The following is a 25,132-nucleotide window of genomic DNA, read 5'->3' as shown; positions in this document are numbered from 1 at the left end:
CTGCCAGGGCTCCCCGGCTGAGGGATGGGCAGAGGACACTGGAGCAGGGCAGGGCTGGCATGGGAAGAGGGGGCATGTTCTGAAGGGGGGCTGGGGTGGAGTGGGGCTTAGGGGGGCCAGAGCTGAAACCCCCAAACTTCCCAGCATTCCCCAGCCCAGCTTGGACCCCTCCCTCCTACACCCCACCCCCCCGAGCAGCACTGAGCTGCCCACCCCCATGGAGCAGAAGGGGGCAGGAACTCCCTCCCCACAGCTGGGGGAGCTTGGGGACAGGGGCTCAGAAACCTCTGGCCCTGGAGAGAACCTAGGGGCCAATGGGGGGTCCTAAAGGGGGTCATTCACCTTCCCCCCCCAGTGTCACTAGGAAGGAGGGACCCAGCCTCCCCCACACACCCCCTTCTGCTCTGGAGTTGTCACAGCCGAGGGGCCAGCAGCCATGGCCTGTTTGCAGCCCAGGCAGCCTGTACCCACAGGTCCAGCTTTGCAGAATGTGGGTCCCCCTCAGCGCTCCCCCCAAATGCGCTCCAGCCCCCCACCCTCACTGTGACCCCCTCCAACCCCACTGCTCCGTCTATGCCTCCTCCAGCCCCCGTGTTCTGACCCCTCCCCCGCTCTGACCTCCCACGTGCCCCCACCTGTTGGTTGCTCCACCCCCAGGTGAGCCGGTCGGGGCGGGGAGATCAGGGCCGCGGGACCAGCCGGGGCCCAGGGAGTGGCGCAGCTCCTGCAGCAGAGGCGGGAGGGGCCAGCCCCAAGCCCTGCGCGGGCCCAGCTGAACCAGCAGACAACCTGAGCGCGCTCAGCCGGAGGTGAGCTCCGCCGGAACCCCCGGGGGAGATCGGCCCCAGGTGCTGTGTCCGCACCGTGCACCCAGTGCGTCCAGTCTCTGCACCCTGTGTGTGTGCGCCATGCACCGAGCGCGTCCGGTCTCTGCACCCTGTGTGTGTGCCATGCACCGAGCGCGTCCGGTCTCTGCACCCTGTGTCTGTGCCATGCACCAAGCGTGTCCGGTCTCTGCACCCTGTGTCTGTGCCATGCACCGAGCGTGTCCGGTCTCTGCACCCTGTGTCTGTGCCATGCACCGAGCGCGTCCGGTCTCTGCACCCTGTGTCTGTGCCATGCACCGAGCGCGTCCGGTCTCTGCACCCTGTGTCTGTGCCATTCATTGAGTGCATCCGGTCTCTGCACCCTGTGTCTGTGCCATGCACCAAGCGTGTCTGGTCTCTGCACCCTGTGTCTGTGCCATGCACCGAGCGCGTTCGGTCTCTGCACCCTGTGTGTGCGCCATGCACCGAGCGCGTTCGGTCTCTGCACCCTGTGTCTGTGCCATGCACCGAGCGTGTCCGGTCTCTGCACCCTGTGTCTGTGCCATTCATTGAGTGCATCCGGTCTCTGCACCCTGTGTCTGTGCCATGCACCAAGCGTGTCCGGTCTCTGCAGCCTGTGTCTGTGCCATGCACCGAGCGCGTTCGGTCTCTGCACCCTGTGTCTGTGCCATGCACTGAGTGTGTCCCGTCTCTGCACCCTGTGTGTGTGCCATGCACCAAGCACGTTCGGTCTCTGCACCCTGTGTCTGTGCCATGCACTGAGTGTGTCCCGTCTCTGCACCCTGTGTGTGTGCCATGCACCGAGCGCGTTCGGTCTCTGCATCGTGTGTGTGTGCCATGCATTGAGTGCATCCGGTCTCTGCACCCTGTGTCTGTGCCATGCACCAAGCGCGTCCGGTCTCTGCACCCTGTGTCTGTGCCATGCACCGAGTGTGTCCCGTCTCTGCACCCTGTGTGTGCGCCATGCACCGAGCGCGTTCGGTCTCTGCACCATGTGTGTGTGCCATGCACCGAGCACGTTCGGTCTCTGCACCCTGTGTCTGTGCCATGCACTGAGCGTGTCCGGTCTCTGCACCCTGTGTCTGTGCCATGCATTGAGTGCGTCCGGTCTCTGCACCCTGTGTCTGTGTCATGCACCAAGTGTGTCCAGTCTCTGCACTCCATTTCCATGCCATGCACCAAGCATGTCCGGTCTCCGCGCTCCGTGTCCGTGCCATACACCGAGTGCATCCAGTCTCTGCAACTTCTGTCCGTGCCATGCACCTTCTGTCCATGCCATGCATTCAGCTTGTCCGGTCTCTGTGCCCCATGTCTGTGCCATTCACTGAGTGCGTCCAGTTTCTGCACTCCATGTTTGTGCATGCACCGAGTCCAGTCCTTGCACCCTGTGTCTGTGCCATGCACTGACTGTGTCCGGTCCCTGCACCTGTGTCTGTGCCATGCATTGATCGTGTCTGGTCTCTGCACCCTGTCTCTGTAATGCACTGAGCATGTCCAGTCCCTGTGTCCATATCATGCACCAAGCATGTCCAGCCTCTGCACCGTGTCTGTGCCATGCCCCGAGCATGTCCGCTCTGTACCCCGTGTCCATGCCATGCACCGAACATGTCCAGGCCCTGTACCCTGTGTCCATGCCATGCACTGAGCGTGGCTGCACTCTGTGTCTGTGCCATGCACCAAACATGTCCAGTCCCTCCACCCTGTATGCCATGTACTGAGTGTGTCCAGTTCCTGCACCATATCTGTGCTATGCACCAAGCATGTCAAGTTCTTGCACCATGTGTCTGTGCTCTGCACTGTGTGTCCAGTTTCTGCACCCTGAATCCATGCCATGCACCAAGTGTGTCCACTCTTTGTACTGTGTCTGTGCCATGCACCAAGTGTGTCCACTCTTTGTACTGTGTCTGTGCCATGCACTGAGCGTGTCCAGTCTTTGCATTGTGTGTCTCTGCCATATACTGAGCATTTTCTATCCCTGCACTGTGTGTCTCTGCCATGCACCGAGCATATCCAATCCTTGCACTGAGTGCCTGAGCGTGCCCTCACTGTAAGCCATGTAAAACAGCATATCCCTGAGGTACAGAGCTGTGGGCTTGGGTGATTCAGCTGTGGCCTTTTCTGTGTGATTCAGGAATGGCTCTGGGGGCACTCCTGCAAACTAGCTGGTTGTGGGCTCTGCCCATGCAGTTTTGCTGTGTGACAGCAGCACCTGGCGAGGTTTGCTCCTTGTCACTAACAAGTCATTGTGAGACAGCTTGGGCTGGAAAGTTGAAGGGGCAGAGAGATCCCACAGTAATGGGCTGCACCCTGGGGACCTGTCACGGTAGGGCAGAGGGCATGCACAGCCACTGGCATGAGGGGAAAGGGGGACAAGAGGAGACCCTAGCAAGGGGCAAGGGAAATAGGCAGGTTTATAGAGGAGGAGTTACAGGAAGTCCCTGAAATGTGGGGCCTGGCACTGGAGAGTGGCACCCAGGTCATGTTTGGGAGCAGGGTTAGATTCCAGGAACCCCTGGGTTGTGCAATGAGCTCAGCCTGCAGAAGCTACAAAGTATATGTACTGTAGTGAGTGGGGTTAACCCGTGAGACTCCCTACCACTGGGTTCTCAGTGAGATTAGCTGGTGTGATGCCATTCTAAGTCCATCAATTTTCCCCACTGGGGACATTGCTTCCCTGCCCCAGCCATGGCCCTGAAGAGCCATGAGAGGCTGTGGGGAAGATCTGGTAACCCTGGTGAGATGCTGAGATGGTCTGTGATGCTCAGCCCAACGCAGAGCACAGATCAGGAGCTGCACCCCTTGTGACTATCAGGAACAGGCCCAGCTTTCCCCACAGAGGTTCTGCCGTGGGCTGATAGGGCAGCAGTAGGAGCCGTATCCATCATGCACAACGCTGCTGTGCTACAGACTATGTGCCACAGCTGTCTTCAGGCAGCACTAGCAGAATGTGTGATGGGGCTCAGGGGTCCCCAAGCTCTGCACCCCGTCCGCAGGCAGGAGTGACTCTCACTCAGCAGGTAGAACAGGAAGTTTACTAGGCAACAGAGGCCCAGTTTCTCACAGAAGCGTCAGTGCAGCAGTCAGAGACAGTCATTCCAACCCATCCTGGGGAGAGGAGCCTGAGGGGTGCCCGTCTGGGGTGTAGCTTCCCCCCCTCGCCAGGCTGGCTGCCTTCCAGCTCCCTCTCCCCACAGCCTCCAACTGCTGCCTCCGATTCAAAAACCCCCGCTTTGGCTCCTCCCTCCTCCGTGTTCAGGGCAGAGGTGTTACCTGCCAGCCTAGGTTATAGCCCCAGGGTCATCCTTGGCCGCTGGGAGCTGCTCCGCTTGTCTCATACACATCCAGCCTGAGTCTCACACATGCACTCCCCACACTCCATCACAGAATGTCACACAGTACGCCAGGTACAGAGCCTGGTGTGGCTCACCATGGCATGACGCTCGAGATAGGCCTGCAGCATGGGGCCACCAAGGACAGAAGGTCCTGAGGCCTGGATCTTAAGGGTGTCATGCAGCATGTACATGCGGCAGTATGGAGCAGGATTCCCCCAGGAGCTGAGGACTGTCAATCTGGCAGCCCCAGCAGGAGCAGTTCATCCCCCAGACCACTGGGATCAGGGCATGCCGGGGGCATACAGGATCTTGGGGTCCAGGTGCTGGCAGTGCAGGCACTGAGAGGAGACAAAGGAGACGCTGACCACTGGACTGTGGTAGTCTATTTCCCCACGCTCTGAGCTCTCAGTATCCCCATGCTGGGGCTCCCTGCCCAACCAGATGGGGACTCCCTTGAAACCCTATGACTTAACAATTGCAGCCAGAGTCAGAGGGGTACAGGCTCGGGATTTCTTAAGTTTGAATTTTGATTTAGTATCCATCTATCCCTCCTAATGCACAATCATCTGTCTATCCATTTGTCCCCCTTTTGCCCCAACTATCCATTCCTCACCCCAAAATACCCATACTTCCATTTCTTCCACCTCACATCCATTCACCCATCCATCCCCCCATATACACATCCATGCATTCACTGCCCCCTCACGCACCCATTCATCCCGCACATCCATCCATCCAGTCATCCTCACACATCCGTTCATCTCACACATTCATCTATTCATCCCCCCGCCACACACACACACATTCATCCTACACCATCCATCCAACCACACACCCATCCATCCCACAGACCCATCCAGTCACCCCCCCAACTCATTCATCCCCCACACCCATCTATATCCATTGATATGCACATGTCCCTGTCCATCCATTCATGCCCCCTACATCTATTCATCCTACACACCCATTTATTCACCCCTCACACACACATTCATCCCACACACCCATCTACATCCATTCATACACACACACCTGTTCACCCATTCATCTCTCCCACATCTATTCATCCTACACACCCATTTATTCATCCCACACACCCATCTACATCCATTCACACTCACATGTAAACACACACACTCATTCATTCATTCTTCTACACACAGCCATCCATCCATTCATCCCCCTGCACCCGTCCACATCTATTCATACACACTCATCCCTGTTCATTCTTTCATCCCCCCTCACATGTCCATCCATTCATCCACAGACACGCACCCATTCATCCCTCCATCCTCATATACCCACACATCAACCATTAGTCAACCACACCAAAGATTTTGACTTTGGAATTTCTTTCATTTAAAGGTTTTTAATTAAAGCTCATGTCTGAAATCACAATGTCCATTACACAGGACTACAGGGAAGGCTCAGTCCATCTAGGGTCATCCACTCCCCACCCCCTCCTCATTCTTGCCCTCTTTATTCACTGCGATTTGATTCACTCATTCAGACTCATGAGTTGCTTGCACTGTATTACACTGGGTAGCACCTAACAGCCCCAGCCATGACCGCAACTCTCCATATCAGGGGCTGCAGTGACAGGGAGAGGAAACCCCTGCCCCCAATGACAGCCTGGGAGGGAGGGCAGAGCAGTCCCCTCATGCCCCCTCTCCAAAGCCTCAGGATTCAGCTCATGACACAGGGCACTACTGAGCTCCCATGGGCAATAGGGTTACTGCCTCCCTCCCACAGACCAGCTGCCTGTCAGCAATCTGACAGGGAAGCCGGTGCCCTCCGGATAGCCCCAGGCAGCGGTAGCAGAACACACAGTGGCATTCAGGGCAGATCACACTGGGGTAGCCTTGCAGGGTGTGGCTCAGAAGGGCGTAACAACGGGGACAGGCCCGCAGCGAGGGGCAGCCATGGAGGGAGGATGGGGGGGCCTGGATCTTGGGGGCATCATGCAGTGCAGCCTGCAGGGGGCAGCGTGGATCAGCGTGAGGTGAGGTGTCTGGCCAGTCCCTGCCGCAGCCCCAGCAGAAGCAGTACAGCCTCCTGGCCTGCTGGGAGCAGGGCAGGCAGGGGGTGCGCAAGGGCCCAGGTTCCAGGCGCTGGACGAGACGCTGGCAGCGCGGGCACTGGGGGGCAGAATGAGGTATTGTCAGCTACGGAGACCCCACATTCCAAATCCCAGCCAGGGCCGGGAAAGGGGGGCTGGGGTCTCCTCTCCCCCCCCCCCACAAAACTCACCTGGCGGTAGCTGCCCGTCGCCCCCTCCTGCACCAGGATTTGGGCCTCCAGCCTGGCACGGGCCTCATCAGTGAAGAGCCCAAGTTTGCACAGCTCCTGCCAGAGCCACGGGGATTCTGGGCAGCGCGGGCAGCGGAACGAGGGGATGCCCTGGACGGGAATGTGGGGAGCCAAATCAGCTGCCAATTTTACCCTGCGCTTCCGCCCCGCCCCCAACTCCCACCTGCCCACCCCTGCCTCTCCCTGACTCCCCTCTTCCACCCCAGACCCCTTCCCCCTCAGAACACCTGATCCCTCCCCTCTGAGCCCCCTTCCCCTCCCCATCCAGTCCCCCAGGGTGCGTCTAATGCTCCCCGCTTCCCCATCAGCCCCAGCTGACCCCTCCCCACACCCCCTTTCCCTGGCACCCCCCACACAGCCGCTCTCAACAGGCCCCACATCTGCTCTGAAGCTCCAGCCCCCTTCCACCGCCCATCCCCCACTCTCCTCGCTTTCCATTCCTGCAGCACCCCCCCCATCTCCCCCCAGCCCCAGGGGAGGGGGGTTACCTGGTCCAGCAGCGCCTGCACCCAGCCCTGCAGCCCAGCCACGTTCACCCAGTGCCCGCAGGACGCCAGCCCCGGCAGCGCCCCGGGGGACCCCACGCCTGGAGGGAGGCAGAGGGGGGAGGGTGAAACGGGGCCCAAAGGCCCTGGTAGCGCGGCCCCTCCCGCAGGGACGGCCCCAAAGGCGCCCCGCGCCGTGGGGAGGGGAGGGGTCTCACCTGGGGCCCCCCCAGAGGGGCAGATCAGCTGGAACTGCTCGGCCAGCGCCCGCCACTGCCCCGACGCCATCGCAGGCACCGACCGTCTCGGGCTGGGAGTCGCCCGCAGGGCACCCGCCCGCTTTCGCTTTCGCCCTCTCCGCGGCGCCCCGCTCCCACCCGCAGCCCCCGGCCCGGCCCGGCCCGGCCCGGGGCTCTCCTGCCCCCGCCCGGCTGGGCGAACGCCCCTGGGGCTGCCGGGGCGCAACCTGCCGCCGCCTTTGCCCAGCCCCGGGGCCCGGGGTGCAACGAACGCCCCAGCAGCGGGGCGCCGCGGGGAGGGCGAAAGCGAAAGCGGGCGGGTGCCCCGCGGGCGGCTCCCAGCCCGGGACGGTCGGTGCCTGCGATGGCGTCGGGGCAGTGGCGGGCGCTGGCCGAGCAGTTCCAGCTGATCTGCCCCTCTGGGGGGGCCCCAGGTGAGACCCCTCCCCTCCCCACGGCGCGGGACCCCTTTGGGGCCGTCCCTGCGGGAGGGGCCGCGCTACCAGGGCCTTTGGGCCCCGTTTCACCCTCCCCCCTCTGCCTCCCTCTAGGCGTGGGGTCCCCCGGGGAGCCGCCGGGGCTGGCGTCCTGCGGGCACTGGGTGAACGCGGCTGGGCTGCAGGGCTGGGTGCAGGCGCTGCTGGACCAGGTAACCCCCCTCCCCTGGGGCTGGGGCGAGGGGGCTGCAGGAATGGAAAGCGAGGAGAGTGGGGGATGGGCGGTGGAGGGGGCTGGAGGTTCAGAGCAGATGTGGGGCCTGTTGAGGGCGGCTGTGTGGGGGGTTCCAGGGAAAGGGGGTGTAGGGAGGGGTCAGCCGGGGCTGATGGGGAAAGGGTGGTTCGAGGTTGCCAGAGGGACTGGGTGGGGAGTGATGAGGGGGAGGAGAGAGATCAGTGGGGGTGATGGGAAGGGAGGGGTTGGGGTGCCGGGGGGGTTGGATGTGGAGAGGTGGGGGAGGGGGTGGGGCTCAGGGTGAGCTGGGGTGCTGGGGAAGGGCAGGAGGCTGGAGGGGGGAAGACAGAAGGGGAGAGGTGGGGGAGGGGCTGCAAGGGAGACTTGGAGGCTGATCCAGCTCCCCCGCTTCCCATCCAGGGCATCACCTCCTTCCGCTGCCCGCGCTGCCTGGACTCCCCGTGGCTCTGGCAGGAGCTGCGCAAACTCGGGCACTTCTCCGATGAGATCCGTGCCAGGCTGGAGGCCCAAATCCTGGTGCAGGAGGGGGCCAGGGGCAGGTACCGCCCGGTGAGTCCTGGGGGAAGGGAGGGGACCCCAGCAGCTCCATGGGGGGGTCTCAGTGGCTCTGGTGGATGGGTGACTGTGTCGGGCAGTGAGTAAAGGGGTGTGTCGGGGGTGGATACGTGGGTGCCTGGACGGACGGACAGACACTGGATTAACACAAAGCCTACAGAAATTCCCAGCCGAAAACCTTGGGACAGCAGCTGTGACTGTTAAGTCCCTTTATGGCATTTGGCGGGGGGGAGAGGGAGGGGGTCCCTAGTGAGCCTGACTGGGCCGAGCCCTGGGACACTGGCAGCTCAGAGCCTGGGGCAATAGACCCCAGGAGCTAAGCCCCTCATTCTGCCCCCCCAGTGCCCGCACTGCCAGCACCTTGTCCAGCGCCTGGAGCCTGGGCCCTTGCGCACGCCCTGCCTGCCCTGCTCCCAGCAGGCCGGGACGCTGTACTGCTTCTGCTGGGACTGCCACATGGACTGGCCGGATCCTCCAGCCCAGAGCGAGTCCTGCTCCAACCCCTGGTGTGCCCTGCAAGCTGCGCTGTACGACGCCCCCAAGATCCAGGCCCCCGACTCATCCGTCAAAGGCTGCCCCTCGCTGCGGGCCTGTCCCGAGTGCCAGGCCCTGGTGAGCCACACGGGGCTCGGCTGCCCCCTGGTGGAGTGCCCGGAGTGCTGGCTGGAGTTCTGCTACCGCTGCCTGGGGGACCATCTCTGGGAGGATGATGAGGTGCCCTGGGAGCAGGAGGAGGAGGAGGAGGTGGAGGAAGGCCTGGTCTATGCTGACTCCTGGGAGGATAGTTGCACCATCGCTGGGCGGCAGGAGCTGCACAGGGCCTCCCAGCCCAGGGGAGAGCCCAGACTCAGCTCTGCCTCAACCCCTCCAAACACCCCTCCTGCCTCCCCCAGGCCAGAGCCTGGCCCTTCCCTGGCAGCGCCCCCAGGTTCGGGGGCCCCCCAGGGTGCAACCCCCCCTCCTGGCTTGCAGGACACAGGGGGCAGTGCAGAGTTTCCAGGGCAGTGCAGTACATGCAGGAGCAATGCCTCTCCCCGATATGGGGGTGCAGAGGCCAGTGCTCCCTCTCCTGGGTTTTGGGGTGCAGAAGGAACTTACCCCTCTCTTCACTATTGGACTTCAGGGGCCATGGGCCCATCTCCAGGGTATCAGGGTTCACGGGAGGCTGATGCCTCCCCCAGATACCGGAGCACGGGGGGCAGTTTCCCTTCTGCAGCAGACTGGGGTTCTGGCAGCACTGCTGCTTTGCCTGGGTGCTGGGGGAGGGGGCTAGAACTGGGCTCCCCAGGTGGAGCACTAAGGCACCCATCATCGCTGTTCCCCCCACCACTAGTTTGCGGGTACTCAGAGGCTACTGTGCTCCCCCAAGCTCAGACAAGCTGGTGGGCAGAGGCTGCCCTCGCTCCCTTGACCCCTCACCTGGGTCTGGCCCCAGCGGGGGCAATGGGAGCGTGGAGCTGGTGGTGATGTCAGGGTGACAGCGTAAGTCATGTTCTTTGTGGGGTTGTGCCGGTGCCTAACTCCAATGCACTTAACGCAAAATCTTTCCTGTGAGCTGTCGCTGCAGAGCTTGTGCCCATCTGTGTCTGGTTTGGGTGTGCCTGGACTATCACTGTCAGCGTGTTCAGGCTGGGAAAAGCCCGTTGTCGGCCCAGCAGGACACAGAGCCAGGAGCAGGGACAGCTGAGGGGCAGAACTGTCTTCGAAGCCAGTGAGCACGTCACGGACGCTGAAATTCAGTGGAGCATTGTGCTTTTCCGCGGGGAGAGGGTGGAACACGGCTCCCACCCTGAGGAAAATGTATAGAAGGGGAAGTGAACAAAGATTGTCTTCGGCTGTCTTCCCTGACTCCCCATCCCTGGGATCCATGAGAACATCTGGAACCAAAGGGGCTGTAAGGATGGGGGTGGTGAACAGCTGGACCTGGTCTGAACAGAGGGCTCTGGCCCATGATGGACTTTCCCTGACCTATGAACCTGGGTGAGGAGCTCTGATTTGTAACAAGTTCACAGTGTCTTAGGCTCAGCTGGCGAGTTGGGTTTTCTTCTGCTTAGTAACTTACTTCGACCTGTCTGCTCACTTCTGCCGTGACAGAAATCTTATGGTTCATACTCACTAAACTCCTTTGTATTTATCAACCAACCCCGTGTGAATGACTGTCTGGGGCAGGCTGGGGTGGGGGAACCAGCTGGCGTATCTCGCTTACATTGATAGGGCACAGATGCGGGCTGAGCCTGCTCTGGACAAGCTTTACACTGTGTAAATGGATGTGGCTGGAGTTCTGGCCTGGCGTCTGCGCACCTGGGGCTGTGTCGCGTCCTGCGGCTGAGCCCTCCCAGCCCTCCCGTGTTGCTCTGTCGAGGGCTGTGACCCCAACTTTGTGCCTGTGCTGGAGACACCAGTGCCTGTGGCCCAGCAGGTGGGTGGTGGGTGCCCCAGAGAGCAGGTTCGGGGCTGTGACCAGCCCATCAAGTGACAGACTCAAGAGGATCTCTGTGACCCAACCCCTCACAGCCAGTCAGACCAGGGCAGCTCCCCATCACCGCTAAGTCGGCTGGTGGAGTTTGAGTGGGTGCAGTGCTCCTCCTTGGGCGGTGATACTTACCTAGCTGTGAGAGGGGAGCTGTGGGGAAGGGCCTGGTCCCAGACGAATGAGCTGTGGAGTCCATGGCGGCAGGCTGGCGGGGGGTGGAGACAGGGTTTGGGCTGGGGAAGGAGTGGTGGCTGAGACAGGCTGTGGTACCAGGGTGGAAAGCAGAAAGAAGCAGGATAGCACGTTAGGTTGTGAAGGGGAAGGGACAAGCTGGGTGCTGGGGCTTGGGGACTGCAAAGGGTGAGTGGAGTGGTGGTAATGGGTGCTGGGCACGTCCCCGGCTGTCTGTGAGACACAGCTGCGGTGCCACAGCAGGGCAACGAGGCCTGGGTGGGGAAGGAGGGATTGACGGACTGGCAGGGCTCTGACCTGGGTTTACACTGCACATCTGCACAGAAAGGGGCCTTGCCAGATGTGTCCCAAAGCGAGGTCTGGCCCATCACTGTGGGGACGCCATGCTAGGGAGAGGAGACCTTGTTCTGGCTGGGGGGGGAGAGTGTTTGAGCCCCCCAACTCACCAGCGGGTCGGATGGACCAAGGAGGGAGGGCAGGTTTTAAAAGCCAGAGGCCCGGTGACTAGCAGGAGCTTGTGACCAGCATGGGTCTGCTCATGTCAGTTTGTGAGGGGGAATCCGAGGGAGTCCTACCATGGTTAGGAAGACTCGTGTCACCTGTGCCAGCACTGTTCCTGTGTCCTCTACCTGCGCCTGTAGCCAGACAGATTGCCTGACCATGCCTGCCTCTACCCACACCCCGGTGTGGTTTTGCAGAGATGGTGACTCACATTTCCCTCATACTGAACTCCAGGATGAAAGTTGCCTGCTAGTGGAATCTGTCGGAAAGCAGGTGGGGAAGGTGCAGGAGGAAGTGATTAGGCTGAGGAACATTCAAGCTCATGAGGAATTCCTGGAGAGTATCCCCAAGGGGGCATTTAAGGCTGAAGAATCTATCCAGCTCCAGGGGACCGCTGGCACATCCCTGGTGGAGGAGGGGATGGCTCTGTCTCAAGGGGGACGCTGACAGCTGATTACTTCTCACAGCAGGCAGTGCTCCACCTCTGCTCTCAACGCTTCTACCATGGTTCTGGAGAACGTTATGCTGCTCTGGATACCAGAGCTGAGGAATCAGCCTCTCAGGTAGAGAAGCTATGCACCCCCAAGGCTGGGAGGTCTGCAAGCACCACTGTGAGGAGGACACACATGGCTGTGGGGTTCAGAGAATCCCTTCCGAGTGGGATGGAGGCACCCATCTCTTGCCCTGACATGACGTCTCAGGAGGTATGCTGCATGCAAGGGGCCCATATCTGAGATATTACAGAGGGATTGTCAAGGATCACCTAGCCCTCTGCCTACTACCCTCTGCTCCTCATCCACGTGGGCATGAATGATACTGCAAGGTGTGACCCTGAGCAGATCGCGAGTGACTACAGCACTCTGGGGGTATGGGTGAAGGAGTTTGGAGTGCAGGTGGTGTCCTCTTCAGTCCTTCTGGTCAGAGGCCCAGGCAGAGATGTGCATACTGGTGGTGAACGTCTGGCTGCAGCGATGGTGTTGCCAGGAGAGCTTTGGCTTTCTGGAGCATGGGATGCTGTTTTAAGGACTGTTAAACAGAGATGGGATTCACCTATCTAGGAAGGGTAGGAGAGTATTTGGATACAGACTGGCTAACCTAGTGAGGAGGGCTTTAAATTAGGTTTGACAGCAGGTGACCAAAGCCCACAGGCAAACGAAAGGCATGGAGACCTAGGAGATAGGTCAGAAATGGGAGGGAGCATGGGCTGTAATATCAGACATAAAGGAAGGACAAGGCAGAACTGGAAGGTAAAAGCAAATCAGTATCAAGTTGTCTGTATATAAATGCAAGACATATGGGGAATAAACAGGAAAAAGTTAATGCTAATAAACACAGGAATAACATATTTGCAGTCACTGAGACTTGGTGGGATAAAACACTTGGTTGGAGTATTGATACAGAAGGCTACAGTTTGGACAGGAAGGATAGGTCAGGCAGGGAAAAAAGGGAGGAGGGTTTGCATATACTCAGACTGAGGCTGAGACGGACATAGGAGACAAGCCTATTGAGAGTCTCTGGGTGAGGTTAAAAGGGATTATCCAATGAGTTCTTGGAATGTGCTGGAGACAACTTTTTTTTAAGTTCAGAAGGTAGAGAAAGCTACTGGGGGAAGCTGTTCTAAGTTTGATTTAACAAATAGGAACACGTTGAGAACTTGAAAGTAGCAAGCAACTTGGGTAACAGTGATCCTAACATGATATTCATGATTGTAAGGAGCAGTAGAAAGGAGAACAGCAAAATAAAGACAGTGGATTTCAGGAAGGCCGACTCCAGTAAACTTGGAAGGCTGAGCCCTTACCCATCTTGGATAGCAAGACTATGAGAAAAATCATTTGAAGACAGTTAGCAGTTTTTCAAAGGCACCTTACTAAAGGCACAAGAGCAAACCATTCCTCTGCATAGGAAGGATGGGAAGTTTGCAAGAGACGAACTCGGCTTAGCCAGAAGACTTTGAATGACCAAACATCAAACCAAAAATGTATAAAAAGTGGAAATTATGTCAAAGGAGGAATATAAACAAATAACACAAGAATCGAGGGGCAAAATTAGGAAGGCAAAAAGCACAAAATGAGCTTGATCCATAAAGGGAAACAAGAAAACATTCCATGAATTTATTAGAAGCATGAGGAAGATCAAAGACAGCATGGGCCATTGCTCAATCAGAGGAAGAAATGGTAACAGAAAATGTGGAAATGGCAAAGATACTCAATGATCTCTTTGTTTCAGTCTTCACCAAGAAGGTTCATGAAGTGACTGAACATAGTGAATGCGAGTGGAAGTGAGCAAAGTCAAGAAATTAAAATAGGGATGGAAAACAACGGTTACTTAGAAAAAGACAGAGGTCTTTAAGTTACTAGGGCCTGATGAAATGCATCCTAGTGTACTTAAGGAGCTGCTAAAGGAGGTATCAGACCCACTAGCTATCATCTTTGAAAAATCATGGAAGTCAGGAGAGATTCTAAAAGAATAGAAAAGGGCAAATACAGTGCCCATCTACAAAAAGGGAAATAAGGCCAACTCAGGAAATTACGGACCAGTCAGCGCTTAACTTCAGTGCCAAGAAATATGATGGAACAAATAAGGAATCCATCTGCAAACATCTGGACGATAATCAGGCGCTAGGGAACAGCATGGACTTGTCAAGATCAAATTATATCAAACCAAACCGCTAACTTTCATTGATAGGGTAACGAGCTTTGTGGATAAAGGAGAAGCGGTGGACTTCAGTAAGGCATTTGATAACAGTGACATATGATTTATCAGTAGACTAGGGAAATGCAACCTAGATGAGGCTACTATGAGGTGAGTATGTAACTGATTGGATAACTATTTACAGAGAGTAGTTATTAATGGTTCCCAGTCACGCTGGAAGGGAATAACAAGTGGAGTTCCACGGGGTCAGTTCTGTCCAACAGCTTCGTCAGTGACGTGAAGAGCAGGGAGAACTCCATCTTGGTGGTAGTGGGTGGGTTCTGCCTCAGGCGTTCCCACACCTTTTAGTCTAACACAGAGGTTGAGGCAGTGACCAAGGCCTGCTTCATCACTATTTTCAGCCAAGTAGGGGTCAGCAGATTTTGTCACAGCTGATGGCTGGGTGCGAGGCATGCCCAGACCAGTGCAGAAGACATGGAGGTGACTCAGAGCAGCCACAGCTGGAAAGAGCCTGGGACAGATAAGCACTAACTCATGAATAAGCTCAGTTGGACAGGGGCAGGCTGTGTGAATAAAGCCAGAAACCTGGCTGCAGTCATTGTGTGTGTAGTGGGGGGCAGGGGTAGAAGGAAACCCCCTGAGACCCAGCCTTGCAGGAAGGGGACAGCCAGGGTTCTGCATTGCTTAGAGGAACCTTAATGCAACCACAGTGCCAGCTGGATGCCATATGCCCCAAAGTGATGACATGCTAGATGCTTTAGGCAAAGCGAAAGAGCCAAGGAAGATTGACCTGGCAAAAGGATGCTGGCAGATTCTTTTAGATGAGGCACAAAAGAAGTCTGCTTTTATTTCAGACATGGAACTTCCTGAGTTTAAAATATTACTTTGGGGGTTAATTACAGGAGGGGCCTCTTGTCAATCAACTGTCTGTAATAAAACAGATTACAGGACTGTGCAGGAGCATGTCTCACTGATCTAGCAACTGCAGTGAAAATTCACACTTCACAAGAGACACTTGGGGTGTGAATTTTCAAAACTCAGAGATGCAGCTATTACAGTAAAAGCATCTAAATCAGAAACAGGAACAGCCACAATTCTCTGGTTTGAACACACAGAGGAGCAGCAAACCTTGGAAATTGTTAACTGTCCTACTCAGACCTTTCCTAGGTTCACGCTACTGACGTGAACGGGCTGAGATGCATTGTGTCCACCCTGAGGGACTTCGGAAGATGACAAAACCAATGTCCTGTGGCCAAAGGCTCGTCAGGAGGGCTTTGCTAAAGGAAGTCTTGTCTGAACAACCTGTTCTGGCTGGCCAGATTTGGACAAAACATTTGAATTCCACAGAGCTGCACCAGTCAGCGGTTTAAGTGCAATACTGGTGCAAGCCCAGGGAAGAAAGCATCCCCATGCAATCCTGAAGGAATTCTGTTCAGGAGAAGTCAGTTCCTGTCACATTATTTTATGGGCAATAAACTACGGGGTCATTCTTCGCACAGAACTCCAGGCTCTAACTGGCCCATCTCCACTGGTGTAGGTACACAAAACCAGAGGCACTAACTCCAAAATGCTGGGTTGGAGTACGACATGTCAAGCATATGCCATGGAAGTTGTGCCTATTAAAGGGAGGAAAAAACGTAGCCACAGCTGCCCTCTCCTGAAGCAAGAGTTCGGACCTGCAGCCTCCTTCCCACAGCACCGTAAAAGCTGAGACATGAGCCTAAGAGACCCTTCCGGCCAAACAGCAAAGGCTGAACAACATCCCTTGCCAGCATATTCAGCCAAATTGTGTCGTTAAAACCCAGTGACCCATTGTCCCTTGTGCCTTTGCCTGGGGGTGGCAGGGCTGCATATGTGTGGGTCCCGCTGTAGAGGCACTGCATGCATAAGATAAAGAAAGGGCGTTTGGCCTGGATACCTGTGTCTCCAGAACAGGATAACACAGACACTGGCAATACATCAAAGCAACTGGAGAAGCAGGGCACTGAGGAGGAGAGGCACACATCAAGGGTTCACTGGGCTATATATAGCCAGGGAAGGAGAGAGCTCTCAGCTATCCCCCACCTAACGGGCACAGGTCTGAAGGGCAGGAGATATTGGCAGCCAGAAAGTGGTTTATGGAAGGATTCAGTTTATTAGAGTTAAGTTTCAGGCACTACAAAGCATATTCCTTTATTGTGTTTGTAACCTTTTCCTCTCGCGTCTTCCTTTCTTCCCTTTGCATTCTCTATTATTAAACATTGTCTGATCACAAAACCGTCTCAGTGCTGTGCATCCCAGGGCAGGACCTTGGCTCAGCTAACAGACAGGGGTGGGCTCTGTCTCCTTGGAGGGAGCGAACCTGGTTTCTGTGAGTGGCCGTAGGAGGGATTGGACACTGCAGAGACAAGATTTGGGATGCCCAGCAAGGCAGAGGCTCAAGGCATTTGCTGGTGAGGTGGACAGACCAGAAGGGGCAGGGAGCTGTCATGCTCCAGGCAAAGCTCCCTCTCCGTGGAGCACAGATGTAACGCAGGGAGTTGGGAGTCTGGGTTCCCTGAGGAGAGTGGCACAGCCCTTCAGCACAAACCTGTTCTCTGCCTGCCCTGTGGTTCTGACCCCTGCCCAGCAGGGGAGGCTAGAGCCAGGAAAGGGATGGGTTCCTCTGGCTGGAGACAGAGGAAGACCTGTAAGGGTTGCACTGAGGGGAATGGGCACCAACAGAGCTTGGGGTGCCAGCTGCCTCCTGGCAGGTAGGTCCCTTGGAACAACGGTCCAGCTGGTGTGTGCAAGCAGCATCCCACAGGCCCTGCACTGCTAGGGGCCAGGACTCTGCCCTTAGCCCCTCTGCCCCATCGCAGTGAGGGGCCAGGAGATTGGGACAAAGTGCTGAGCACCCAGCACTCCCACTGAGAGCACAGGCTGCTACTGGGCCAAGGGAGACAGCAAAACAGTCTGTTCCAGAACAACGGCCACAGCCGGCCCGGACCCAGGGCCTCTGCCTGCATTCTGCACCTATGGGGCCCAGAGCACTGCACACTGCTTTACTGAGACCAACCTGAGAAGAGAAGGGGAATAGAGGGCTTTGGGGACATCATATCAAAAAGCTACTGAAGTAGGAAAGGCTCCCTCGAAAGTCCAGTGAGGAGACACCAGCTGCCAGGGTTCACCACAAGCCCTGCTGGATCCAACTCCCAGGACCGCTGGCCCAGTGCCACTCGGGTCCTGTCCAAGGCCTCCATGATGCAGGTTCTCGATGCCAGCGGCTCTGGGCTGGAGCGGGGCCCCCAGGGCCAAGTGGGAGATAGTCAGCTTCTGCTGGCACTGCCTATGCTGCTGCTGAACACGTGGCGGGCACTGGGGTGCTAGGCCATGGCCAGCTGCGCACCAGGCACTTGGGCTTCAGGAGAGCTGCAGGAAGGAACAGAGTGAGAACAGGAGCTGGTTGGCTTAGCCCGTGAGCCCCCATACTAGGCACCGGGTTCAGGCAAGGAGCTTGTCTCTGTTCCTTATGCTCAGAGCCCTGCATCCAGCACAGGGTGGATGCAAGGAACCGACTCAGCTGGGACTGGCAAGACACTGGGCAGGGGCAGAGAAAGGAAACTTCCCAGCATAGTGACCCCTCCCAGGGTGAGCTCTCCTGGCCCTGTGCAGCCCGAGCACAGGCAGCCTTGTGCCCAAGGCAGCTCTTAGTCTGTCCAGGCCAGGCGGGGCTGGGCCCCACCGCAGCTGTTGCTCTGGCTGGGCACTTACATGTGTTGGTCGGGGCAGGCCCACATCAGGACTCTCGGCTGCGGCCCAGGGGGGTTTCGTTGTTGTCAGCTTCCTGTCATTCAGGATGCGTGCAATGGTGCCCAGGGCTTCGGCCAGGCCCTGCAGGTGGGCGCCGCTGAGCCCATACAGGGTGGAAGCTGCAGAACAAACACTGACTGGGTCTCGCCATGTGGCTGAGAAGAGTACCCATCTCCCTGCCCACTCCCTCCTGACCAGTCTCTGGGTTAACCACCAGCTACTGCCACTTGCTGAGAGGACCAGCCGAGGGGTAGACAGCCTTCTACTGCCACCCTGGTACAGGAGTTGGCAGAACACCCCCCCAAAACCGCACCCAATCCCGCAGCAGCGCTGCCTGCTGGTGGAGTTGCTCCACTGGTGCATGTATCAGTCTGGGACTGTGACTCTGTCTCCATGGGCTGCTCCAGTCAGATCTCCTGCCCCATGGAGTAAATCCCTGAGCTCAGGCACCAGGGCTGGGACTTTGCACTGAGCTCTCCCCTACCCCTGGCAACAGGGCCAACCTGGAGCTGATCCCCAGAGGTGCTGCCTCTCCCCACTTGGATCCAGCGGCCTGCAGGTGCTGAGCCCATCTGGGGTCTGTTTGCTGCTGTCAGGCCCTGGCTGGAGACAGAGCTGTCTCTGACAGCAGCCCAACACCCCTGGGGCCGCTGGTGGCCAGCACCTACCTTGGGTGATTCTTAGTTCCTCCCGGGCAGCATCCAGCTCGGCCCGCAGCACCGTGCAGCCCAGGCAGCGGGGCCGTGCCCCCGGGCAGGCTACACAACCCTCTGGCGCTCTCTCTGCACTGCCCTCTCTGTCCCATGGGGAGTCCAGTGATGTCACCAGGCCATCCCTGAGGAAGGGGCCATCAAGCTCTGGGGACGTGCGGCCGGCGCTCCTGTGCTGGGAGCTGCAGATCCTGTCCCCCTTGGAGCCAGTGCGATCTGGCTGCATGTGGCTAGCAGGGCTCTGCTGCTCACACGGAGGACGGGGCACAGGCAGCCGCATAACCCCATTCGGAGCCTCCGAGACGCTGCTGTGCCCTTGCGTGGTGGCTCTGCCCTGTGACACGCTGCCCGTCCCCATGTGCCCTCCGGGGCCAGCACCACATGGCTCTCTGGCCTTCACAGCTGCTGGAGGCAGCACTGGGGCAGTGTTCTTCTCTGCTTGCCGCAGGGGCCTGGTGCTCTGCAGGGGCTCTAAGCCGTTCTCCACTTGCAATGCCTGCATGGAGCTCTCTCTGTCACACAGGGGCTGAAGAGCTGCAGGCTCAGTCGCCCCCAGGCTCAGTCTCTGCATCAGTGGAGCACACGCCATGGAACCTGGGAGCAAAAATCACCAAGAGTTACTGCTCGAGAGGCCAAGGGACCACGCAAGGCACTGGGGAGCTGGGTTCACCCCTCTGCACCAGTCTCCCTGGGACCTCTGGCCAGTCCCGGCTCTGGCCCTAGCTCTGAAAGGGGGATGAGAGCGTGGCCCTGCCTCATGGGAGCTGAGTGCAGAAGCCCGTGGCCGTGATTCAGCCTAGTTGCTCTGAGACATTCCCTTCATGCCCTGGCCCCTCCTCAGCCAGGGCACAGGCACAGTGACCCTCCCCCATGCAGTGCACTCAGCCCACGGGCGGGAGAGTGGGGAAACGTCAGACTCACACCTTGCTGCTGCTGGCCCTGCTCACACTGAGGGCCCTCAGGCTCAGTGCGCCACATGCTGCCGGCTGCCCAGGCGCAGAAGCTCACCAGCTGGTATGCGGGCAACTCAGGGGAGCTCCTGCTAGTCCCCTGTGACCACCCTGGCCGAGCCCCCAGCCCTGGGCTAGAGGCCCTGGCCATTTACAGCCAGCCAGCTCCAACCCTGTGGACAGGAGCACTCACCCAAGGAGCCGCCACGCCAGCCGTTCTCCTGCGCGCTGGCCCCCTGGCACGCCCTCAGCTGCTTGGCCAGCACAGCCTGCTGCACCACATCCACATCCCCGGCACCTTCCTGGACAGGCACCTGGAACAACGAGTGGCCCTCAGTGCCCTCTAGTCTGGGCCTGGTGCCCGGCTCAGCGCAGCCCCATGTCATGGAGCCACACAACATCCCCTGCACCAGGGACAGGACGGGCAGCGAGCCCGGGGCCAACCCTCAGCACACTCACTCCATGTGCCCATGAATGATGCAGGATCCTGCGGGCTCACCTGGGGCTGCTGCCGCCCAGGCTCCTGGGGAGCGAACTGGAACTCTTCGGCCAGAGCTACGGCCTCCTGGCCGCTCCCCGGGCCCCGCTCCCGCACCCAGATCTGCATTTCCATGGGCAGGAGGCTCAGGAACTGCTCCACAACCAGCAGCTCCAGCATCTGCTCCTTGGTGCGGGTCTCCGGCTGCAGCCAGCGACGGGACAGTTCCTGCAGGCGGCCGTAAACCTCCCGGGGCCCCTCTGCCTCCTGGTAGCGGAAGCCCCGGAAGCGCCGGCGTTGCGTCTCCATGTCGTCGTGGTGCAGGACGACTCCCTTCGCCTTGGCACCATCACCGCTGGCATCCAGGCTGGCCTGGCCTTGCTGGGCTTCCCCAGGGAGGGCGGGGAGAGGACAGACTCCCCCCGGCCCACCAGAACCCTGGCAGGTGTCAGTCACTCCTCTGGACAAGGCCAGATTGGGCTCCGTCTCCCCGGCTTCCCCCACTCCACGTGAGGCCAGAGGGGCTGAGAGGCCCGGCTGACCCTCCCGAACCCGCTCCCCCCAGGGCTGCTGCCCATTCAGCGGTTGCTGCGGCACCAGCCAGCGCAGGATCTCGTCTGCTGTCCAATACTGCACGGCCTGGGGGGTTTTCCCTGCTTGTTCCAGGGCCCCTGCAGGGGCAGGGCTGCCCGCCTCGGCCTCCAGCCCCTTGGCCTGTGCTCGCACACCCTGCTCCAGCACAGCGGGGGCATGGAGCCCGCCCCTGGCTCCAGCTCCCTCCCGCCCCACCGGCTGTGGCTCCTGCACTGGGGGTGTGGACTGGGCCAGGGTCCCCAACATCTCCAGCTGTTTCTGAAAGAGCTTCTCCAGCAGCTGGGCCTGGAACTCCCGGTCCTCCCGCCGCATCTCCCGGTCGTGCTGGATGAACTCGGCCAGGCTCTGCCTCTCGTCTGCCCGCCACCCACCAGCTCGACGCGCCCGCTTCAGCTCCAGCTGGCTGCGCCCTTGCTTCTGGTTGGGGCTTTGTGGTGTCTCCTGTGGGCCATCCTCCCGGGCCTTGCGCTTCTTGGCCCGGAGGTGCACGAGCCGGTCCAGCGCCGAGACCAGCTTCTGGGAGGCTGGTTGTGGCTCTGCTGATGCAACTGGGGAAGGGCCTGGAGAGAGCGAGAGCGGAGAATGAGGACATGCTGCACACCTGGCCGGGCACACGCCCCCTTTACTAGCAGAGTTAACCCCACATCTCATCCAGAGAAAGCAGAACCTCTGCGCACTATAGGCCAAGGTCCTCCACAAGGACCCCACCTACCAGCACTCTTCTGGAAGGACAGTACTGACTCTAGCATCCAGTTCCCTCTAAGCTGTAAACAATTTAAGAGCCCAGTAAGCACTGCACACATTCTCTGGGCTCTGGGTGAGGTCAAATTCCTTTCCCCAGAGCCAGACTTAGCCCAGCCCAGCCCACCCATGGACCTGCTGTTGCCATGGGAGATGCGCTCTTCCCCCAAAACTGAGTTGCTGGTGCAGGGAGACACCTGGGTGGGGAGTTGAAGGACAGGAGGTCCAGTTCCTCTATCACAGCCTTGGCGCTGACCGCACCCCAAGCTGCCCATCCCCAAAGCCACTCAGTAGGACTCCTAACCAGCCTCTCCCCCAGCCCCGAGTCCCCTTCCACACTCCAGACCTCTCAGCACATGAATTTGTTGCGTGACCCACTATGGGGTGATGTGGCTCACATCTCCGCCAGTTTGGAGCACATAACAAAATTCATTCCACACCTAGGTGGTTAAAATGAGACAGAACCTTGCCCAGCAACCCTTTAGCAAGGGGCCTTACGAGGCTCTGGGGGCAGCTCATCCGTGGATGCCTCCTCCTCCTTCACCTGCACAGCCTGCACCTCACCCAACAGCTCACATCCCCAGCTCTCAGGGGCCTGAGTCTCCCACTGATCGGAAGCTGGGCCCCCCCAGTTCTCCAGTGCGGCCATGCTCTCCTGCTTGTATGTGCCGCCAGGTTCCTCGCCACTCTCTGCCAGGAGGCTGGCGCGGGTGCTGACACAGCGCTGCATGATCTGGTCCATCTCCTCGTAGAAGGGGCAGCGCATGGGAGGCCTCCCAGATGCATTGTTCTCCTTGGCCTTGCGATATGCCACCTTCAGGGCTTTCATTTTCTCCCGGCATTGGTCCCCAGTGCGGTAGATGCCCAGCTTGGACAGGCGCTGGGAAATGCCATCGTAGACAATCCTGTTCCTGCCATGGGAGCCCAGGTCGTGCACAGCAGCCGCCTCTGCCCAGTAGGAAATGAGCACCATGACATGATCAGCTGGCCAGCTGGCTGCCCGCTCTGGGGGCCGGTCCCGATGCATAGCACCTGGTGGGAGGGGATCACCACACGGAGTTGGCTGCTGTGGAAACAGCTTGCATGCAGCAGGGAGAAAATCCTGTTCTCCTGGTGCGTGTGTACCAACAGAGAGGGGGGAATTTGCTGGAAACATGTGCGCCTGCAGAGAAAAGAGAATATATGCTGGGAAGGCACATCCCTGGGGATGGGGAATTATGCACAGATTGGGGTGGAGAGCGCTCAGGTAAGGTAAATTCTCAGGATGGGAGGGGTATGCACAGGTAAGCAAGCTGGGGTGGGGTTATGTGCAGGTAAAGCACAGGCCTGGAGGCACTGGGAAGTGGGCAACTTATGCCTAATTCCCTTCCTCCAACCCATAACCTATCCCCTTCTCCCCCTGGCCATACCATACCCTTTCTCTGCTTATCCACCCTCACCATCAACTCCTTACTCCATAACCCATGTTCCCTGTACGCCCTGTGCTTGACCATCCAGGAGAGTCCAATGCCACCCAGCTGATTAGCAAAGCGCCCACAGCCATCAAGCAGCATGTGTTCCACTGGTGGTGCACAGTAGCTTATGCCTTGGTGCAAAAAACAAAACTTGATCCCACACATGGATGCAAAAAATTAGAAGGAACACTGCCCATAGCCCACATCTTGGCCTGCGACCACACAACCCAGAGCCTTTCGCCTGAGTCTCATTATCCAGCTCCCTGTCCCTGGCCTTCCTGCTTACCCAACTGCCTGCCTCTCGGCCCAGACAGGCCTCTCCCCACCCCCCCTGCTCATCCACCTCTGTGCACAGTTCACAGTCTACCGATTCATAACCTAGCTCTCCGCCCCCAGACAAGACAGACACTGCCCTGACAATGCTTCCTCTAATCTTTCTACAGACTTTTTCCATCCATGTGTGAAATAATTGTTTTGCAGGCACTGAGGCATGCGTAAATGCGCACCACTAACAGGAAAAAAAAACAGCTGTGGGTGCTCTGCTAACCAACTGGGCCCAATTTGATTCTCTCCTGATTGGCCATACAGCATCCAGGGAACACTGCTCCCCACCCATCCGCTCCAGTACCTTGCTCCCTGGCTCTGTTGCCTCGCCCCATCCCCATCCGCCCCAGCTCCCAAACCCACCTCCTGGTCTGTTGCAATACATCTACGCAGCAAAGTCATGTTGCAATAACAGCCGCTATTTCAAAATAACTTTGCTCCTGTCTACGCAACATAACTGCTCGTTTAAAATAATTTCAAAAGAGCATCTGGCTTATTGTGAAAAAGGTAAACCTCATTAAAGGAGGAACAGCGCCTATTTCAAAACAGCAACAAAGAGGAAGCCGTGCTAGTCCATACGCTATCAAAACAAAAAGCAGTCAAGTAGCATTTTAAAGACTAGCAAAATGGTTTATTAGGTGAGCTTTCGTGGAGGGGCTTGTCTGCATAGTTGGCTCAATCTAATTCTTGATCTTCCCCCCCACCCCTCCACTCTCTGATTTGCTCACCTTGATTATCTTTTTCTGATTTATCCTCCTAGCTTACTGTTTTTGGTTCTCTGTGTCTTAAATATTGAGTCTGGTCTGGTCTGGCTATGGTCTGAAGAAGTGGGTCTGTCCCACGAAAGCTCACCTAATAAACCATTTTGCTAGTCTTTAAAGTGCTACTTGACTGCTTTTTGTTTCAAAGCAGCTGTTTCAAAACAGGTGCTGATATGACAAGGAATAGCACCAGTTTTGAAGAAAGCCCAAAGGCATCACACAGCGTCACGCATCCTGGTGCCGTAGAACATCGATCTGCAGCGTCCATGCGGGTTGCTCATGCACAGCAGGAATCTTGTGGTGCCATTAAATGGCTCTACTTCAAAGCAGGCTCTGCTGCGTGTGGGTGCCGTACTCGGAAAGAGCTGCGTGGGAATGCGATGCTGAAACGCCTTTTGTGTGTGGCAGTTACTTCGAAATAAACGAGTCCAGGAGCGCTCTACGTGTAGACACACCCTTATTGCCTGGCCCCACTTCCCTGCCCCATTATCCAGCCCCATTCCCCTGCCCCACAGCCCAGCCCAGCCCTGCTACCCTCTCACCCCAGCCCCCCGCCTGCCCCCCACCCCCCACCCCCAACGCTGCGCCCGCTGCCCCTTGACCCAGCCCCGCCACCCCGCTCGCCCAGAGCCCCCTGTCCCCAGGCCCCGGCCCGGCCCCGCCTCTCCCGTACGTCGCTCTCCGCCCGCCGGTCGCGGGTACCCGGAGGACTCCTGGCGAGGATGCGGGAGGCCCCTTGGTCACCAGGAACAGGGCTCGGCCCACGGCAACAAGGGGCACAGGCCCAACTCGCCGCCTATTGGTTGCTCCTGGCCGAGGCGAGGGCGGGCTCTTAGTGAAGCCAGCCCATCCGCTGTGTGACATGAGACTGCAGCCAATCACTGCCCAGAGGCGCCTCACTGACAGTCCTTCACACCAATTGCTAGTCGTAGGAACGCTGCTCCTCATTCCAGGGACCAGCCTATCCCTGGCTGCTCACCGCTCGTGGGGTCAGCCTATCCCGGCAACTGTATTGACAGACGCCCAGACCGCTCGCGATACCCTTCCCCTCTGACTGGCGGCCTCACCCTCCAATTGATGCGCCCACTTT

General features: G+C 58.3%; 3 protein-coding genes across 3 annotated transcripts; 1 reads left to right on the top strand and 2 right to left on the bottom strand.

Moving 5' to 3' along the window:
• Positions 1-5,514: 5,514 nt before the first annotated feature.
• On the bottom strand, positions 5,515-7,302 carry LOC142003669 (uncharacterized). The gene is made up of 4 exons (XM_074980812.1): positions 7,173-7,302; positions 6,958-7,055; positions 6,410-6,559; positions 5,515-6,297 (listed from the first exon to the last, which is right to left on the bottom strand). The coding sequence occupies exons 1-4, from the start codon at positions 7,240-7,242 to the stop codon at positions 5,866-5,868; spliced, it is 750 nt and encodes a 249-aa protein (XP_074836913.1). The 5' UTR covers positions 7,243-7,302; the 3' UTR covers positions 5,515-5,865.
• A 203-nt stretch (positions 7,303-7,505) lies between these two features.
• LOC142003668 (uncharacterized) lies at positions 7,506-11,072 on the top strand. Its single transcript, XM_074980811.1, has 4 exons — positions 7,506-7,627; positions 7,745-7,842; positions 8,286-8,435; positions 8,784-11,072. The coding sequence occupies exons 1-4, from the start codon at positions 7,558-7,560 to the stop codon at positions 9,906-9,908; spliced, it is 1,443 nt and encodes a 480-aa protein (XP_074836912.1). The 5' UTR covers positions 7,506-7,557; the 3' UTR covers positions 9,909-11,072.
• Positions 11,073-11,172: 100 nt separating this feature from the next.
• LOC142003851 (uncharacterized) lies at positions 11,173-24,818 on the bottom strand. The gene is made up of 7 exons (XM_074981175.1): positions 24,716-24,818; positions 22,002-22,665; positions 20,190-21,322; positions 19,884-20,004; positions 18,699-19,334; positions 17,992-18,149; positions 11,173-17,649 (listed from the first exon to the last, which is right to left on the bottom strand). The coding sequence occupies exons 2-7, from the start codon at positions 22,657-22,659 to the stop codon at positions 17,641-17,643; spliced, it is 2,715 nt and encodes a 904-aa protein (XP_074837276.1). The 5' UTR covers positions 22,660-22,665; positions 24,716-24,818; the 3' UTR covers positions 11,173-17,640.
• Positions 24,819-25,132: the final 314 nt, after the last annotated feature.

This window comes from Carettochelys insculpta, chromosome 30 (assembly GCF_033958435.1).
Source record: "Carettochelys insculpta isolate YL-2023 chromosome 30, ASM3395843v1, whole genome shotgun sequence".
NCBI lineage: Eukaryota > Metazoa > Chordata > Testudines > Carettochelyidae > Carettochelys > Carettochelys insculpta.
This window is presented reverse-complemented; position numbering and strand designations above follow the sequence as displayed.

Bases quoted from the DNA above. Each gene is read 5' to 3' on its own strand.
- LOC142003668 (XM_074980811.1), top strand. From the start codon at position 7,558: ATGGCGTCGGGGCAGTGGCGGGCGCTGGCCGAGCAGTTCCAGCTGATC. The intron at 7,628-7,744 runs GTGAGACCCCTC...GCCTCCCTCTAG, and splicing joins CCCCTCTGGGGGGGCCCCAG to GCGTGGGGTCCCCCGGGGAG. The intron at 7,843-8,285 runs GTAACCCCCCTC...CTTCCCATCCAG, and splicing joins TGCAGGCGCTGCTGGACCAG to GGCATCACCTCCTTCCGCTG.
- LOC142003851 (XM_074981175.1), bottom strand. From the start codon at position 22,659: ATGTTTCCAGCAAATTCCCCCCTCTCTGTTGGTACACACGCACCAGGA. The intron at 21,323-22,001 runs GTAAGGCCCCTT...CGCTCTCTCCAG, and splicing joins TGAGCTGCCCCCAGAGCCTC to GCCCTTCCCCAGTTGCATCA. The intron at 19,335-19,883 runs GTGAGTGCTCCT...TTTTGCTCCCAG, and splicing joins CTGGCGTGGCGGCTCCTTGG to GTTCCATGGCGTGTGCTCCA.
- LOC142003669 (XM_074980812.1), bottom strand. From the start codon at position 7,242: ATGGCGTCGGGGCAGTGGCGGGCGCTGGCCGAGCAGTTCCAGCTGATC. The intron at 6,560-6,957 runs GTAACCCCCCTC...ATTCCCGTCCAG, and splicing joins TGCAGGCGCTGCTGGACCAG to GGCATCCCCTCGTTCCGCTG. The intron at 6,298-6,409 runs GTGAGTTTTGTG...TCTGCCCCCCAG, and splicing joins CGACGGGCAGCTACCGCCAG to TGCCCGCGCTGCCAGCGTCT.